Source organism: Lepisma saccharinum, chromosome 13 (genome assembly GCF_977018435.1).
Source record: "Lepisma saccharinum chromosome 13, izLepSacc3.1, whole genome shotgun sequence".
NCBI lineage: Eukaryota > Metazoa > Arthropoda > Insecta > Zygentoma > Lepismatidae > Lepisma > Lepisma saccharinum.
The window spans coordinates 2,637,290-2,650,604 of NC_139241.1; the positions used below are offsets into that span (position 1 = coordinate 2,637,290).

At 39.2% G+C, this 13,315-nt stretch overlaps 2 protein-coding genes across 6 annotated transcripts in view; one reads left to right on the forward strand and one right to left on the reverse strand.

Moving 5' to 3' along the window:
* The window catches only part of LOC145997143 (ankyrin repeat and BTB/POZ domain-containing protein 2), a 331,863-nt gene that overhangs the window by 61,483 nt on the left and 257,065 nt on the right, over nucleotides 1-13,315 (reverse strand). The window contains exon 1 of one of the 5 annotated variants that reach the window (XM_083133788.1): nucleotides 2,150-2,258. The exons of the other annotated variants lie outside the window; for them this stretch is intronic. Within the exon in view, the coding sequence (XP_082989914.1) occupies nucleotides 2,150-2,209 (60 nt within the window). The 5' untranslated portion in view covers nucleotides 2,210-2,258. Of the gene's footprint in view, nucleotides 1-2,149; nucleotides 2,259-13,315 lie in introns of those variants that run through there. 5 annotated transcript variants of the gene reach the window in all.
* Nucleotides 3,966-6,926, forward strand: LOC145997100 (uncharacterized). The gene is made up of 3 exons (XM_083133727.1): nucleotides 3,966-4,146; nucleotides 5,826-5,982; nucleotides 6,725-6,926. Exons 1-3 carry the CDS (start codon nucleotides 3,966-3,968, stop codon nucleotides 6,924-6,926), a joined length of 540 nt encoding a protein of 179 aa, XP_082989853.1.

The following is a 13,315-nucleotide window of genomic DNA, read 5'->3' on the forward strand; positions in this document are numbered from 1 at the left end:
CATTAAATAAATTTTTGAGCCCGACTTTGCGACCCACCATAGGCGCCGACTGCATGGGGCTTGGAGGGGCTCGAGCCCCCCAATGTTAACGATGTGGTGGCAGAGCCCCCCCAGATAATTTTGTTTAAAAGGATCTAATGTATTATTTTGCTTTTCTTGTAAAGTTTACTCTGAATTGTGCCACATGAACTTAACTTTAAATACACATTTGAAATGTTCTAGACCATCAACTTTGGGGGGGGGGGGGGGCTATGACCAGAGACAGCAAAACACATGACTTGTTACTATATACTAAGTAGGTAATTATGAGTATTGTTAAAAGTTTTACTAAAAAGAGTTTCAAAAGACGATGTGCATGAACTAGAAGAGTGTATGGGACGTTCGGGCTACAAATGGCTCTCACATGACATTCAGAACGAGATCATTGATATATTAAGGAGATCTGTTTTGCGCTCCGTGGTAGCAGATATTAAAAGTCGGGAATATTTTGCTATTATGGTTGACGAAACTTGTGACATATCCATCTATGCACAATTAATATTATGCATTCGGTGAATAAAATTTTTGATATTTTTGAGGAATTCATGGGCTTTTATGAGATTCTGAACACTGAGGCCAAAACTTAAAGGGAGAGAGTGAGTCATTCATTAATTTATTTCAGTGATCAGAGCCCCCCCCCCAATAATTTTGACAAGTCGGCGCCCCTGCGACCCACCTCAGGACCCAGCAGTGGGTCACGCCCCCGTAGGTTGAGAAACTATGCTCTAGAGGAATTCTAAGCTGATGTAATGTTAGACATATACTAGACCCCAGGCCCGTAACCAGAATTTAATTTGGGAGGACGGCTCATCCCTTATCAGCAGCCACCATTTAAAGGAGAAAAAGTGTGGGGTAGAAACCTTGAAAATTAATTTCCACTATACATTATTTAAATTATAAATTTGTTTGATTTCGAGTGGACTCCCCCCCCCCCCCCCCTCCCCGGCTACGTGCCTGCTAGATGTCTCAAGCCCCACAGAAATATAAGTTGGCAATGTGCATCGTACTCGTCTGAAAATTGCAATTTTAAAAATGACAAAATCAATGCTAACATATTGTCACAATACATTATTGTATGTTTATTTTTAATTCATTTAGCATGCTGCATTATTGCTTTTTAAAAAATTAAGAAATCTTTAGAATGGACAGTGATAGAACAGTTCGTGTTTATTATAACATATTTTTAAACTACACATCTGCTTACAAATACACACATATCGTTATAGCTTCATAAAACAAAGAAAAAGGTGGTTGAAATCAAGGACATATTTAGGGGGGGGTCCGTACCACCCCTCCCCCACAGAAAGACTTACCAAGTACTAAAATTGATTACTCAAAATATAGTTGTCTAGCATTTGTTGCATAATCGATGCTTATTTATTTCTGCTGAACTTATTGGAAGGCAAGGAATTTGGCTCATAAGGTTTCGAAGGGCAGTTCCAAAAATTTATGCACACTTATGATAATGTACATAAAATATTAATCAGAAACTTTTCCTTCGTCACTTGTAATAGGCGATTAGAAATGATCACCACACAATTATTTTGCCTATTACAATTGGATCTAACTCATTTTTGTTATTCAATAAATATTCAATTCTTTATCTATTTGACATTAATTTCCTTGCCAGTGCAGTTATTTTTATACAAATTTTGGCAACCTTAAATACACGTAAACTAGATAATGAATACATGCTGTTACCATCTTTTTTACCTATTCATGTAATAATAACAATACAATATTAATTTACACATTTAATTATTATTAATTTAACATAATTATTCTATTATTATTGTTGCTGTTGTTGTTGAGATACTTGGTCGGACCCCCCGAAATGTATATCTATATTAGATATGTGTCTGGTTGAAATCTATTTTAATAATAATTTCCACACAAGCTAATAGTTCAGAACCACTTTCAATGCCTTCGAAATATTATTTGGAAATATAGCTTTCACATGTAAAACCGACGTGTATAATGATATTTTCCATCTATCATAATTTCCAGCTTGACAAGTCTACAACCTCTGCTGCAGACATTGTTTCCTTCAACGGGCATAGCGAGTGAAAGGTCAATGTCTTTTGTCCAAACCCATTTGCTCTTATCTTACCGGTGAGAGTGGATGTTCTTCCACTCCAACTGTCCACAAGATAAACAACCCATGCTGCATAATGACAAATGAAGTTCCATGTCTGACGTCTGAACTGAAGCTTCGTAGGCTGTTCCATTCCTGTATCCATTATCACATGGAACCAGCCCTCGAAGTGAAAATTGTTAGGTGTGGGGATGTTTGCTCGGTCCTTGGAAGTAGCGGAGGGTTGGTGCCCCTATGGTTTAATATTGTGGCAACGAAACCAGTGTTGCCACATGAAGGGAAATTTCCCATTTGCAGGGAAATTCGGATTGAAATTTGAGCCAAAAGGGAGAAGGGAATTTCGATGAAAAATACCACAATTGCAGGGAAATTTTAAAGTCATCTGACTACATTATTACAATTTATGTTAATTTCGATATTCATATCCACATTTTTATGTTATTTATTTATTTTGCTATATCTACTTGTTTCTGCTGCCTTAAGTTTATTGTACGTTGCTTTTATGCATCTTTGTAAATAGTAACGATGAGGATTAACGATTAAATGGATTCCTGACCAGGATTCAAACTTGGGACATCTGGTCAGGAAGTGATGAAACTGAAATATGAAATTTTTTATTCCAAAGAATAACGAATTCAACGGAATACTTTACTACGTACTACTACTGCTTCTACCGCCAACACTAATAATGCCGCTACTGCTACTACTACTACTACTTATTATTATTGTATATTTTGCTAGGTGAAGGGAAAAATTGGTCCAAAAAGGGAAATTTTGCCCCTTGGAAAGGGAAATTGTGCCCTCATTTTGTGGCAACACTGAACAAAACAGCTTTAAGTAAATGTTTCTAGCTGGGAGGATACCATACGCCGCACCCCCCCCCCCCCCATTTCGATCACTGCATATATCTAAAATATTAAAATACTGACCAGGGCAGATTTTATTGTATAAAAAAATATATACACTAAAAAGGTAACGTTTCCACCCTCTAAAAGCATGAGCGTCCGGAAGGGGGGGGGGGCGTGCCCCTCCCTGGAAAATGAAAGTCAACCAAAAATTATATATTTGTCACATATAATTTCATTTCAGCCAAAATTATTAGTCTTAATTATTTCATGAATATGATAAATTCAAATTTAAGCAATGTGTTTTGAGGGAACAACACTATTATTGGGGAAAATTTACCTTGTTTTTCCCCCTGGAAAAAATACCTTCCTTGCCCCTCCCTGGAAAAAATCCTGCGGACGTCCATGCCTAACAGGGTGTTCTTCAGACGAATATTCTGTTAGAGTGTGGAAACGTTACCTTTTTTAGTGTATATATTTTTTATACAATAAATTCTGCCTTGGTCAGTACTATAATGTTTTATTAACATGGAAGCCAGGCTTAACAGTGTTGCATATATATGTCAATAACATAACAACGCATGCACGCAATGGCGGATTATCTACATACAGTCTCGGGAATCTATGCAGCAAGGCTACGGTGGAGAAGGGGAGAATGCGAGTGGACGGAGGAAAGCCGTACGCGCTGCTGCAAACGGATGGTACCTGCACGCAATTTCCCTTAAGGCTACGGCCAGACGAGCGATATTTACTGCCAGAATTCTGCCGTAAATGTAGCTGAAGAAATGCACCCTTAGGTCGTAAATGGGAGTGGCCAGAAGCAGCAGTAATTGTAGCCAGTTTGGCGCGTCTTCAAGGTCGTGTCGCGAAGGAATGCGCCGGGACCCATTTTTTCCGCAGTATTTGCCGCGTGAGCGTGGCAACGCGTAGCGATATTTGTAGCTGCCACATTTACTGCGGTAATTTAACTGTCGAACTGTACAACTATGGATTATATTGACAGTGAACATGTAATAATTGAAGTCCAAAAGTATCCCTGTTTGTTTGACACGAATTGTGAGGACTACAAGAACAGAAACATGAAGATGGATGCGTGGATGAAAGTGACAATGGATGTGGTTGGTGAGAAGTGGGGAGATATGACCTCTGAAGAAAGAAACGACATAGGTAAGTACTTGAAACGAATCAAAATGTATTGAAAATACAAAGTACATAGTTATTATTTTTTACACTATTACGTCAATTAGCAGGTTAGGATTTTTGTTTACTACAAACATTGCAATGAACAAGACGAAATGAAATGATATTGATAGTAAATGAAAACATAGTATAATGTATTACTATGCTCATAAGTGGGTTAAACGAAAGTAAATAATTACAGCCAATGCCAATGGTGTGTTCCATGCAGGGGTGGGGGAGCATAGTATAGAAAAAGTTTTGAACATTTTGAGAACAGCTTTACAAGCAATCGTTTTGCCAGGGAAGTGATCCTTGATCAGAACAAAAATAGGTAGTGAAAGCATCTCTCATCCGAACACCACTTTTATTTCCTCTTGTTCCCTGAGCAGGTATACTCTCTAGTGGACATGAAAGTGTATCCTCAAAGTTGTACCCATCTCTCTTCCTAACAAAATTGTGTAGTACACAGCATGCTTTGATAATACAATCGGCAAACTCCGGACTAACATCAATGGGGCGATGGAACAGCCGCCATTTATTTGCTAATATGCCAAATGCACATTCAACAAATCTTCTTGCTCTGGTAAGTCGATAATTGAATATCTTCTTTTCAGGTGTTAGGTTTTTGTTAGGATATGGCCTCAGCAAACTTGAGCAGAGTGCGAAGGCCTCATCAGCTACAAACACATATGGAATTGGATCACCTGCATGTTCACTTGAAAATGTCTTGGGCTCTGATAAAGATAATGTGTTAGAATAGATTTGTTCCCCCAAATCTGTAGCCTTTAATACATTTGAATCACTTTCTTTTCCATAAGCTCCAATATTTATGTACGTGAAGCAATACTCAGAATCAGCTACTGACATTAGTACTATGGAGAAAAACTTCTTGTAATTGAAGAACTCGCTCCCACTGTTCCAGGGTTTAATAACTCTGATGTGTTTGCCGTCAATAGCGCCAACACAATGCGGAAAATTAGCTCTGCTTTCGAACTTGTGGCTAATCTGAAGCCAGTCCTCCACAGACGGTTGTTTCATGTATTCAGCATGAAGACCATGCCATATGGCCACACAGGTTTCTCTGACAATGTCAGCAATTGTGGCACGACCAATTAGAAAATCGAAATGCAATGTCCGGAAAGAGCATCCAGAACCCAGGTATCTGAAAAAAAGCAGGACGTGATCTTAAATATAGAATAATTTAATTGTAAAAACAAATGTGTAAGTACCATCTAGTTGATGTCCTGTGATTTAAACTGAGATGAGTATGTTCGTTGTGTTTACAGAGTTGCTTTCAGTTACAATTATGCATAAATTGTTTTCAGACACTGTCATGTGGTATATTGTAGCTATAACCATCTCAAAGCTAGTGGCGATTTTATTAGGTTAACGCAATATAAAATACATGTTCAAACTAAAATCCAAATAGCTTTGTTATTGTACTTTCGCCACATGCCAACTGTAGAAACTAGTGATTTGAGAAGCGTTTTCAAAGACATGACTGATCATTTACAGGTTTAATTGTTTATTTAGTTACGTACACAGGAGACGCCACTAGTTTTGAAATGTTTGTACCTTTAAAGTTACATTTGTGACATAGCATTTTGCTTGTAACAATTGTGTGAACAGAGTTCGAATTTTCCTCATGAATGTTATGATTAATTTAGGTAAGGAGGTTCAAAAACGTTGGAAAAGCTTGAAAGATGCATTTACAAGATCTGTGAAATCACAAGATGGACGTAGTGGCAGTGGTGCGACTACAAGGAAACCTTACGTTTACCACAAACAAATGTGTTTTCTTCTTCCGACTTTGCAATCTAGGCAGTAAGTACTACCTTATTTAATTACTACACTAAACTGTTGTTGGACATAGATTTTGTTTCACATTCCAGTACATTAATATATAAATTTCAAATCAGCAGTTTGCGTTTGTTTCCTTGAAGCATGGGCGTATATATAGTTCACGTAAGGGGGGGAGTTAACTTTTGGTATGATTAGGGTTGCTATATTTCATATGTGAAAATCAGAGACGCAGCTGATCTGAAACTTGTTGGAGAGCGGGGGGATGGGGTGGAGGTTCTGGACCTAACAAAGTTGTATGTATGTACAGTCACGTACACTGCTGGGTTGTAACGATCCTATTGAAGAAGCACTGAAGCAAGCCCTCCATGTCTGACCATCATGCGCCGTGTGACTAGACAACCCAACCAACATTGCAATTTTTCGGCTTGTATGCCAGTCACGAGTATACATCTCTGTAAATTGAGCAGTGATGCTAAAGAAAAATACGAGATGAAGATTGTCGGAAGTAATGTCTCGTGTTCACGACATGGAATAATACTCGGTCCACGTTACGTTCCTTTATTTAATGTTGTTTGGGAACGAACCTGATGGACTGGGTTTATATTTTCACTCCTTGCATTACACTGCATTATCGATGATGGGAATGAGTGATGATATGATGAAATTGATGACTGGACACTTATGCCCCGCCTGTCTCTTGATCTGTTCTTCTGTATTATGCTTTTGTAACATGAATGTTTTTCTTTTCAATATTGTTCTACAGGACGTCCGGAAACATGGATCAAACTGATGACCAAATTGACCACAGAACAGAGGAAGAACTCTCGCAGACCAATACCAGCAATGCCACCTCTTCGACGGAACACTTTAAAGCTGTACCTGCCAAACGAAAGAGGAGATCTGGAGATTCATTTGAGAGGGAATTGTTGGACGTTCTTGGAAAAAAACTGGCTCGACCCACATGAAAATGATCCTGACAAAACGTTTCTATTATCATTGCTACCAACTGTGAAAACACTACATCCTTCAGATAAATTAGAATTTCAGATAGTCATGCAGTTGCTCAAGTCTTACGATGATGCTGCTGAACGCAGGGGTTCATTTCAAGCAGTTTCCCCTACAAATTTGCTTCCCCAAACTTCATGCACATCATCATCATCCAGAACTACCGTTGAATCAGATGTTGAATCAGAGTCAGTGTTATCTTTCTTTGATTTGTAGAGAACATTTTATCTTGTTATGTTCTAGTTTTATCAATGTCTGTGTAGTATGTATTACCTTTTTACTTTCAGTAATATTAAACTAAACTTACTGTAATGTAACTGCGAGTTTCTCTTCCACACTTATGCAGTCCCTCATAACTGTACCTTCTCTTTTCAGGCTACCACTCACAGTTGCAAGTAGCAGTTAAAAGGAGCTTGTAGACATTCTATAACATTCAAAAAACTTATCTGGATAGTCTTTCAGTTTCCTATGAAGAAGCACAAACTTTCCTTTGTACGATCTTTCACTAATAATAGGATGAATCCACCACTGTCTCTTACGCTTTTGCCGACGACGACGAATCAGAAGCAAGCACAGAGCTGCTTTCGACTGGCAATTCATTGTTACATGCCACTATGAATGGAGCAATTTCTTTCAGCAAACTCAAGACACGTTTTGAACACAATGCTTTTCGTAGTAAATGTCGCTCGTCTGGCCGGGGCAGAAATTTTGTTGCTATATTTAACGCAGAGTAGAGCGACATTTACAGCTACCGTGTGACCACCCACTTGCGATAATTGTAGTTGCGACATTTACGGCAGAATTCTGGCAGTAAATATCGCTCGTCTGGCCGTAGCCTTAGTGTTCATTGGTCGAGTCACTGCTTGCGCAGAGATATGTTTACGTTCGCTTGCTCCAGTGAATCCCGGGACAGACTGTGCTTTCTCTAGCAGACCATTTTCTAACTGCCGCTCGTAAAGTTTATTGTTAATTCTTATTTTAGACATTCATGTAATTAGACGTCAGAGGAGGGGTCCTGCCTCATGAAGTAGTGGTAACATCGTCGCCTTGTAATCAAGATGACCCCGGTTCGATAACCGGTGGAGGCACATGTGGTTCGGATTCCACTTTAAACTGTAGGTCCAGTCCCGATTAGCCTTACTGTGCATAAAGTGAACTTCAAACACCAACTCAATCAATCAATCCTCCACCTACCCAAGTACAGAGTCGTTAATCCGCCATTGGCATACGTAGGGGGAGCTGATGGGGCTACAGCCCCTCCCGAAATTTTTAGAAAAACAAAATTATGAAATGAAAGCAGCAAATAATTCGGGAAAAACCGAAGTGGTAAATGCAAATCCCGCTTAAAATGACCCCCGTTGTCTTTCAACAACGTTTAAAACGAAGGTTAAGTAACGTTAATTACAAAATATTTTTAGTATGTCCCGCTCTCTCCCTTAGGATGCAGACATGTACTATCTACCTTTACAATTCCAGTGTTGAAAGGTGTGACTTTCTTTAAGCATCCAAATGTCAGTATCCGGACAATTGCAATCAACACAGAAGTGAAAGGGCGGGTGGACAATTGCGATGACATTTAAAATCTTCTATCAAATTGAAGGGTAACTTAACACCCCGTACAATACCTCTTCCAAGATAATTATGTGAAATATTGATATTTTCAAATAGAACCCTGATTCCTTCACACTTTCTTCAGGCTTGAGACTGGCAAGGTAGTTTGTAAACGTACTTGCATTACAACCACTTTGTTATGTTAAAAATCAGCGGTCTTCCACACATCGTCAGTCATAACTATATCCTCATTCTCGTATTTTTGTTATTATATTACTCTCTTCTTTTATTTCCTTGCAGCACGGAAGTGCTTGGCTGGGAATTTGGTTCAATCAAGTTTCTGAACATGGGCTAGAGTCAACAGACACCTTTTGAAGTCACCCGTTTTTCTCATATGTGCGAATCCATTTTCCTACTCTCTCGTCGATTGATTTTAATGTCACGTTTCTTCCTTTTCTGATCTAGATTAAGTTCCATCCGCATGTACTTTATGTTGGCGTCTTCTGTTGGTTCTTGAGGCAGGCCAGAACATCATGAATTTTAAATTTTTGGATGCGATCTTCCAAGCCACCTATTTATTTTGTTGTTCCAACCTTCTACAGCATTATTAGTTCCGTGGCGCCTTTGGTAGCAAGTCCACATGTCTACCGGGATGTCTTCATTTTCCAGCCACTGCCTAACAAAGTAATCAAAACAATCCTGCAATTTATGGTTAGGGGAAGTCACCATGAATGAAGAGCCAGCCTTCGTCAATGTCCTCGCGTTTCAGGAATGAAGGGTTGTCAATTATGATGCACCTGTGAGTTAGTCATCCTGATCGTCGTAATTGTCCTACCATTAATTTGTAAAATGACCTTCACCGTCAAAATCGACGCAATTGTCCGTGATTTTGGCTTCATCGCAATTGTCCTAGATTCCAAATGTCGATCTCATGGGTCGTGCTGTGAGCTGTCCATTTGTATTAGATTGATTGATTAACTTGTTTTATTTTACTTCGCTTTTCTGCCACTTTTGACTAATCGCGAATATGAGGATGAATAGTGATGGTAGGGCCCGGGGATTTTATGCCCTATAAAACTGTAAAATACGTATTTAATTATGTCATAACAATGGGAAAATATGTCATGAAAAATTTAAAATGTCAGAAAAATGCAGAAATATTCTCAGTAAAGCCAAAAATATGCACAACAGTACTTTCGAATTTCTCATTATACGGGAAGTCAGTATCTTCCAGGGAAGATCTACTATTAAGAGGGTAGGGTATTAAGTGAAGTCACGAATCCCTTTAACCGGAGAATGTAGTGGGGAAAATACTGAAAATATTGTTGAGTTTCACTGCAACTCCAATTATCCTAAGTTTCATTAACTATTACGTCAGATTTACACCTTTGTGGAAAATAAAGCATAATTGGTAGCTCGCTATAAAAAAGGGGGTATTACTGTTCTGTACTAGTTGGTAAGAAAAGACAGCACCTGCTTTAAATTTATTCGTTCGTAATTGCCTCATCCTGCCAGTGATAATATGAACGATCCGTCGCGGTAAAGGTACGAAGAATAAATAAAAATAACCTATTTTATGAAGAAGAAAAAAAATATGCTGAAATATGTCTTATTACGAGAAAGTTGAAGAAATATGTTGTAAAAACGCGAAATTCGTCTATTTCGGCTGATTTTCATCAGATATCTAAAGATGTCACCCCAGTATTCGATCAGATACCAAATAAAAATTATATTGTAACATAAAGTCCCGGACCCTAGTGATAAGACAAAGAATGGAGGAACAATCACGAACATACATGGACAACACAACACAAACCCTACAGAGGATTATACTGGCTGTAGACAGTGGCGTGCACAGGATTTTCGAAATGGGGGTGTTACGTATACTTATCTTTTTGTAGACAGCCCTCATTTTTGTCATCTTTTCCAGCCTTTGACTTTTTTTTACAAATACTGGGCCAAATAGGGTTATAACCCCCTACCAACTTCCCTTGGGCACGCCACCTAGCTGCAGTATTACAGTTACTAAGGTGTACTATGTGGAAACAAGGTTGACATTTGGGTTCCTTCTACAATAGGGCAACACTTATCCTCTCATTTGTGATTGTCCTTTCATCCAATTCATCCTCATTTTCGCATTTAGCCAAAAGTGGCAGAAAAGCGAAGTAAAATAAAACAAATAAAATCAAACAATTCCAGTGCCCTCCGAAAAGAAAATCTGAGCACGATTGTACTGAGCAATAGTGTCTTGTGTCCTTCAGTGAGCCAAGGTCAATATCTAGGCGCAAGAAGTCGCACATTGTCCAAAGGAATTATATCCCGATCAGTCGAAGGTAGCGCCCTCACTATCAGCACCAAATCAAGATTCCACCGCTGGCTAGAAACTTGTTCCTGCCAGAACCGTGCCTCCGAGGAGCAAGGAATTCACTCGAACGGAACATTCCCGGTTTTTGTTTCGCAGGAACGAGAATTAAAGTGATTCAATGCGGTAACAATAAACTTAATTCTCGTCTAGAACTTTTTTTTAAAACACTGGGCGTGTATCAGTTTTCTTTGCGGTGTCCTTTTCTTCACGGGTTTCTTACGAAATAGAAATACAAGGAGATTGGTCTACATAAATTAAACCAAAAAAGTTTGTTTTATGGGCGGTCTTGAAGTTCAAGACGCCATTGATCAAAATCATTGTTGATGAAAACAAAAACTTTGTAATCTCGAGGGGATGGGGTTCAAGTTTTTTGTTCGGCCAGGGGCGGATTAAAGTGGGGCAGCTCCTGAGTTGTCTAAAATAAAGAACTCACTGATTAACGTAGTAATGCCTGACAATCTATGTAGGGCAAAATATATATTGTAAGCTTAAATGTAACCATACTACAAATATTAAATAAATAAAAATCCACAATTGACCAGCTCTCTTCCAAGTTTACCCAAGTCTAAAACTAGCGATAAATCTTCAATGGATCTAGTGAGGCGAGTGGGTGACAACATAAAGAGTGTATAAAAGTATTAGAATCGGTTTCCCGCCTGAGGCAAATTGCAGGATTTTTTCGGAGTGAGCTGAATCTGTAAAGATGGAGATTACGCAGCAGGGTTCTAAGGAGGGGCGATGCACAGTAATATATTTCGTAATTATCATTTAAAAGTTGTTTAAAACAAAAAAATGTAAATGGGGGTTATATTAAAGGGAATTGCACTCACCGCTTCGCTTCTTTCCCTAGTTCCTTACTGCTTTCATTTGAAAATTCTGATTTTCTCAAAATTTCGGAGGGGGTTATAGCCACATCAGTCCGCCTCGCCGCGTACACCAGTTGGAAGCTATGACATAATTGGCAGTAAATAAACCAACTATTCGCAGAGAAGCATGCACGTGGTCTGCTTACGCAAACCTACAAGTTGCTTCTCTCCTCGGGCTCCCCCCTTTTAGAAAGAGAGACAAAACAAAAGACGATCGATTTCAGCATTACCGCCATTCTAAAATTCCATCGAGATAATCTTTTTATAATTCGTCAGTGCGTCAGGGGCGCACTGGTAGAACTAGTAGGGCAGCAAGGTATGTATGAACGTAAATGCAAGTTAACTACGTCACCACCATTCATATTGGTGTACAATTTTCGTTCCATCGTGTGTGTGTGTGGGGGGGGGGGTTACATGTTGTACTTTCTAGGGAATTTTATAATCATTAAATATGTCAATTCAACGTTTTTTTGTTTGAGTTGGGTTTTTATGCCAACTTTATGCACAAATAATCTAATCGGGACTGGACCTACAGTTTAAAGTGGAATCCGAAACACCTAGCAATGTGCCTCCACCGGGTATCGAACCGAGAACGCCTTGATTACAAGGCGACGTTAGTAGGGGAGGTCCTATTCTTCTGTTTTGAATAATATCGAGTTGCGGTCATAAAATTGAGCACGTCACTGTTTAATAAAGAGCTTTCTATTTATAACTTGGGTTAAACTATTGACTAGACAGTTCTGCGAGCGATATATGCAAGTTTGTTATTATGCCTTGTCTGGGGGGGCCTCGAAGAGCCTTAGAAGCTCCATACGACAAAAACCATGCTAGAAAACAACAAACAAGGCCTGCCTAACCTACTCCCGTAAGCATAAAGGAGAGGGAAGCAATTTTTCGCACGAAAAATGAACACGTGAATAGGTTAGGTGGAATAAGACCCCAAACAGGCATAACATGCATCTCGGGCGGTGATAAAATCTAACTCTTGTTTGCCAGGTCTATCTTTATTTCCATTGGTTCTATCCCACTTCTTCTTGATCTTGTAGTAAAAAGAAGTCGCACTCGAACAGCCAACAAAGGAGAGAAGAGAGATTTCCCTCCATTTTTTGCAGGTGACGCCGAAAATGAAGGCAAAAAGCCGCAACGGAAGAAGATGCAATAGTACACGTGGTGGGAGGATTTCGACGCGCGCTGAGAACATTTCACACAAATTACAGTACTTTGCGTACTGTGAAAGGCAAATAAAAATGGCGTCAGTGTTGATAATTGACCTTCCGTTCTTGTGCATTCATAAAATTTGTCACACACTTTCTCCCATTCCTCTTGGTCTTCCTTCTGGCAGTCAGACATTTGCACACAATAAAAGAACCTTCAGGTATATGCAGAAACAATGATTTTACATCGGCACGAACGAATCTCGCTCGAAAAGAAAGCAACAGTCATCGAAAGTTGTGCAAAGTAAGAGATACACTAAATTCCTTTGCTGATGCAGGTATTATTTAGTTAGAGTGATGAATTCAGGGGGTGGAAGGGAGGAATTCCCTCCGGGAATTGAACCGCCCCTTCT